Consider the following 5731-nt stretch of genomic DNA (forward strand, 5'->3'; position numbering starts at 1 on the left):
CCCAGCTGGAGGGAGGTGGGGAAAATTCTGAGGCCCTCTGGGTGGGAACCAGAGTCTCCTGGCTCTTGTGTCTCTCTGTAGCCAGGTAAAATCTGGCCTTGAGCCCTCCACTCTGGGATCCAGGTGCCTCAATTTCCCTACCAGCGGACTGTCCTCTCTGAAAGTTCACATCCCATACCTCCCCAAAGATTCTAGCGAAGGGAAGGAAGTGAGCATTTACTGTGGGCCAAGTTCCAAGCAGGAAGCACTGTGGGGCTGGGCCTGGCATTGTCTGTCTGAGGTCAGCAGGGAGATGGGTGACTCGTGTGTAATTATGTACTTGTAGAATGTAAAGAGAGGAGCTGCGGGAACAGCGAAGTGCTGTGGTCGGTCACACAGAGAAAGAGAGCAGCAGTGGGGTTGCAAGCCGGACCATGCTGGACCATGCCAGAACGATGGTCAATGGCAGAAAGGAGATGCCACCATAGGGAGGAGGAGACCCTTGGTGGGCAGGGGAATAAAGTGAGGCTCAGTCAACTCCGTGATTCTGGAAACAGAGGGAGCCTGGACTGGGCAGGTGCTGGTGAACGAGGTGGAGACGAATTTAAAGGCAATCAAGCTCCTTCCCTCTCCTAAGGCTTCATTCTGGAGACAGCAAACTGACTAAGGAATGTAAAACTCTTGTTTTCTGCTAGGCCCCAATGGAACAGAAGGAGCTGGGGACCAATAGGCCTTTGGAAGGATCAGGAATGGGGTAAGAGGTGAGCACTGGCCCTGACCAGCTGTACTCTCTGCCCCATCTGCTTCAGTTCCCAGGCGTGGGGGTGGGGTCCAAGACAGAGAAACAGTTTTTACCTGAGGCAACCTACCTTCCCGCTCAGGGTCAGCAACTCTTTAAGGGGTCTGGGTCCCCTGGAGTAAACAAGAAATCTGCCACAACGTTAGGAATGAGGATTCAGCTTTTTATCTCAGCAATGTACATTTCAGTCTAACAGTCTAATAGGCTCATACTCTTCGCCCCTACACTTCATCCCTACCCATGTCCCCTGCTCAACCAGCCCAGACAGTGAGCATCTCCTCTGCCCTAAGGGTGGAAAGTCACAGGCCCAAAGGTGACTCAAGGAGGGGATAGCGCTGTGACTGTCCCGTGAAGGGCTTAGGATAGCACCAGCTCCTCTGGAGAGTCTGGAGACAGAGGAGGCCCAGGCAGGAGAGATGGAGACCGAGCCTCATTTCCTGGGTCTCAGTCCCACTCAGTCTGTTCTTTGGGCCCCCTTGCTGCCTGTCAGAGAAGCAGAAGGGCAGGAATCCTCAGGTGGGGGACTCGTTAGCCCAGACCACACCCAGAGAGAAGGCCTGCTGAAATCCCCTTTCTTGCAGGTTTTCAGGATGCTTCCGGCTGCAGCTTCACGACCCCTCTGTGATTCCGGGGGCATGTGAAGGGGTTCTCTCTGGATGCGCCACCCTGTAAGACAGAGGGCCAGTGCTGCTACCTGCAGCCACAAGATTCTACGACCATGTCCTCGTACTGTTTATACACCACGTTGTTGGCGGAGTCAATGAAGAGGATGCTAATGGGACTCAGCCGTGTGGGCACACAACAGGTGGGTGGTGTGGACTCGGGGTCCATGGAATTCATGAGGGTCTGGATGACCGCGTGGTTTGTGGGCTCCAAGTGGGAGCGCAAGGGGAACTCACACAGTCCTTCGCAATGGAAGGCCTCATACTCAAGGGGCGCAATGATCCAGTCGTCCCAGCCCATGTCCTTGAAGTTGACATGCAAAGCCTTGCGACTGCAGCGAGCCTTGAGGTTCTTGCTGGGTCGTTTGCCCTGGCGGTTGGCCAGTGGGGCCCGCCGTTTCCGCCGCTGGCTAAACAGGTATTCATACACAGTCTTGTCATCCTGGCCAGAACGGGCCTTAATCTCGTTAAAGAACAGGTCCCGTTTCTTCGTACGACCAAATACCAGGAACAGGGCCTTCTCGTGGACCTGTCGGGCAGCGCGTTCAAAGCCCAGGCCACGGAGGTCCACAGCCCGGCCCCGTTCCCAGGCCTCCAGCTCCAGGCACAGCTGCGCTGAGTTCTTAAAATTTCGGAAGAGTTTCCAGATGTCGAACACCTCCCAGCCAGACCCATCCAGGCCTGGCACGGAGCGCACATCCAGCAAGGCTGCCGGCTGCCGGCCGCTGGGGCAGCTGGACAGCTTCAGCTGGGCAGCCCGCCCGCTACTGGGGACCGCTGGCTTGGCCATGTCCAAGGGCTTCTTCCGTAAGATCCGCAGTTCAGCCCCCAACAGCCCATCCTTCTCCAGAGCACTGATGTCAAACACGTACCTCTGCTTCCTGACCACAGGGCCTCGATCATCTGGAGAAAACAGCCAGCAGTCAATGTCTGTCACTTCCTCGAGACAGCCTGCCACCTCTGGGCCTCCAGGGAGGACCTAACTTTCTCCCACTCAAAAGAGATTTCTTTAACCTCTTCCCCACTATGGCCAAAGCCAACACCCAAATCACCAAGAGCCCTTTTCCAAATGGAGGTAGGTGTGGTGCTTTGTGTGATCTGAGTGTCCCTGCTGCGTGCTGATGATATATATATATATATATATATTAGAGTCACAGCCTAGAACTGCCTTCTCCCAGTGCCCACCCCATCCACGAGCCAGCGTGATGGTCTCCCATGTGGAAGACAGGTAGCATGTGCATGTGACACCCCCTCTTCCAGAGGAGGAGCCGGAAGCGCTGAGTAAATGAGGGGACTCATTCAGTGTCATCTGGCTAGGGGGACATGGAAAGAGAACTGTAGCCTAGAACTTCAACACTCTGAGCTTCTTCCACCTTAAGGATCTTAGCCTTCTTGTACGGGTGGGCGAGGCACAGAGCTGGGGATTAAACCGATGTAGGTAACACAACAAATTAATAGCAAGGCCAATCTGAAACTCAACTTCCCTAGTTCCCAGCCTAACAATTTTGTGTGCATGAGTGTTCCAGTGTGTGTGTGTGTGTGTGTGTGCGCGTGTGTGTGTGTGTATGTGTGCAATTGGGCTCATGAGTGAGTATAAGGTAATACATATGCTATTGGCATAAGTAAGTACAGTCAGGCTTCTATGAATACTTGAAAAATAATGTTATATATGTGTATGCATGTATGTGATTCATTTACCAGGCTCTCTCCTCTCTCTCTCTCTCTCTCTCTCTCTCTCTCTCTCTCTCTCTCTCTCTCTCTCTCTCTCTGTGTGTGTGTGTGTGTGTGTGTGTGTGTGTGTGTGTGTGTGTGAAACTCAGTGGTATCTCTGAATCAGCATGCTCTCCTTCCTAAATGCCAATATGCCATTAGGGAATATTCAAATATTGCTCTAGAAAGTAACTAATTAGGCCTTTAAACTCTCCATTTCCCCCTCCCCAAACCCCCTTAGTGCTGGGGGGGACACAAGGACTTATTTTATGAGCCCTAGAGGGGTCACAGCTTTCCCTGGCTGGGCAGGCAGCCAGGCCACCTCCCCCACCTCTGCCAGACCTGCTGCCTCTGTACCTCCCCCACCCCCTGTCATTCCCCTACAGACCAGCTCTAATGAGGAGCCTCTCCCATTCTCTGGCCCCTCCCCCACCCTGCCAGCCAAAGTCCCAGGACTCAGAACCAGAGCCTCTGAACTGCAAGGCACCTCACTAACTGCCAGCGGCCCAGCTAGCTCTGCACTGTGAGAACCTGAGGCTCTACGAAGGGAAGGGATTTGCTGAGAACACACAGCAAGTTGAGAGGAAGCGTTGAGCCCATAACACTAGGTGGGCAGACCTCCAGAGAAGCAAGGAAGACAAGTGTTCTCCCAGGTTACTGATGAACGCGGCATATTAGGATAAGACGCGAGGCGTTCGCATTCACAGGGCTCGGACATCACCCAAGCCGATGCCCGTGCAGTAGACATACAGGAAAAGAGACCCCAGGGAAGAAGGGACTTCTAGGGTCACAGTGTGAGTTAGTCCCTAGGTCAGCTGCGACTCCAAGATGATAGACACGCTTTGGGTCTTCACATATCCTACCCTTTGCCCCCTCTCTGAGGGTAAAGTTGAAGACCCACAGGGACCTAAAGTTGCTTTCTCTTTGCTATCTGAGGAAAATCTGGGGCGTAAAAACTTTAGTGTTGCAACCCACACCAAAGTGTGACCCAGTAATCAAGAGTGGATCTTGGAATCTAGTGTCCAGCTGCAGATCTTAGCTCCTCTCTGTACTCTCATGCCTATTCGGCATGATGATCCCTAGGCGCTCCTAGTACCGCGCTTGTATAAACTCCAGACTCCCACCCTAGGCTGGAGCTACACACTGACCCCACCTGCACACGCCAGGACTTTGCAGGTCCTGGGTCTGTACAAATGCCCCTCCCTGCCACCCCACCCCCTCACCTTGCCCTTTGTCAATAAAGCTGGTGATGGTGTTGGCCAGGCCAGCCTCCAACTTCACGCTGCTGTTGCGTCCCTTTCTGTCAGCATCGGACAGCGTCCTGTACAGCGAGAGCATGTATTCATGGGGTGTGATGGGGGGTGGGCGGAACGGCTCCTTGGGCTCTCGAGGGGTCCCAGGCTCCCTGGTCTTCTTCAGCAGGAAGGAGCTGGGGGCAGATCCTGTTTTTGAGGATGCTTTGCCCCCAGGAAGCTGTCCTTTTGGGGTTACAGTCCGTGCTGCAGGCTGCCTAGTCTGAGGAGGGGGTCCTGACTTGGTTTCAGGCCCACCTGATCTGGGAGGCATTTTTCTGGGCTCATCCTTCTTGGCCTGTGTCTGCCCAGAGCTTCCCTTTGCCCTGGCATTGGTGGCCCCCCCACCATAGCTGTGACCCCCTGGCCTAAAGATGTTCCGGGCCAAGGGTGGCCTCTCCTTGGCCTCTGCTTTGGCCAACCCTGGCCTGGCCCCTGGGGGTCTCTGGCCTAAGTCGGGGGCACCCAACACAGTGCAGATCAATTCCAGGTCCAGCCAAGCCAGGTGCCAAAGCAAAAAAGTAAGGAGTTTGGGGAGTCTCATCCTCTGGCCAACCGCTGACTGACACCACAGAGAAAGGCAGCGAAGGTGTCTCTGGCTTGGCAGGAAAAAACACGGAAGGAGTGGGTCTTCTGGAGCAGCGGCGGCGGCAGCAGCAGTAGCAGCAGCAGGCAGGGCTTTCTCCTCAGTCTGAGCGTCTTGAAGTCCGCCGGGCGTGTGTCTGTATCCAGTCCCATAGTGGAAATGCTCCCGTATCCAGACGTGCACCGTCTCCAGTCAGCAGCTGAAAATAACTCGTTCTTGAAAGGAGAAAGCCGACCGCCCCCTTTCTCCCGCACAACTGACTGAGGGCTTGAAGGAGGCTTGTATAAGGCTGAGGGATTTTTCCAAGAAGGAAGAATGGCGTAATGCTGCCTGTGCGCTCCAGTTTTTTTTTCCCTCTAATTTTGAATCCTTTCCAGTGAAAATACTTACACACACACACACACACACACACACACACACACACACACAAACCTGCAGGTGCTCCGAAAAATCTTTTACAAACCTGAACTCAGGAATTGGAAACGGAATTCCAACCCAAACCAATTTAATTACTCTCTGATGTCATGCTGTCTAAATTCATTTAAGTGCGATATATTTATGTGAAAAAAATCACCGCTGCCCTTCGGAGGCCACGGCTCACGGGGGCTCTTGGCTCAGAGCCCCACAGCGGGACTCAGGCTTAGGGGGCCTCCCCATCCCAGAGCAGACTCAGGGGTCTTCACCTCCACCTCCCTGAGTAGCC

General features: G+C 54.1%; 1 protein-coding gene across 1 annotated transcript; it reads right to left on the bottom strand.

Annotated features, from left to right (window-relative positions):
* Positions 1-934: 934 nt before the first annotated feature.
* Gdf5 (growth differentiation factor 5) lies at positions 935-5285 on the bottom strand. The gene is made up of 2 exons (XM_075963911.1): positions 4374-5285; positions 935-2343 (listed from the first exon to the last, which is right to left on the bottom strand). The coding sequence occupies exons 1-2, from the start codon at positions 4984-4986 to the stop codon at positions 1469-1471; spliced, it is 1488 nt and encodes a 495-aa protein (XP_075820026.1). The 5' UTR covers positions 4987-5285; the 3' UTR covers positions 935-1468.
* Positions 5286-5731: the final 446 nt, after the last annotated feature.

Source organism: Microtus pennsylvanicus, chromosome 2 (genome assembly GCF_037038515.1).
Source record: "Microtus pennsylvanicus isolate mMicPen1 chromosome 2, mMicPen1.hap1, whole genome shotgun sequence".
In the NCBI taxonomy this organism is placed as follows: domain Eukaryota; kingdom Metazoa; phylum Chordata; class Mammalia; order Rodentia; family Cricetidae; genus Microtus; species Microtus pennsylvanicus.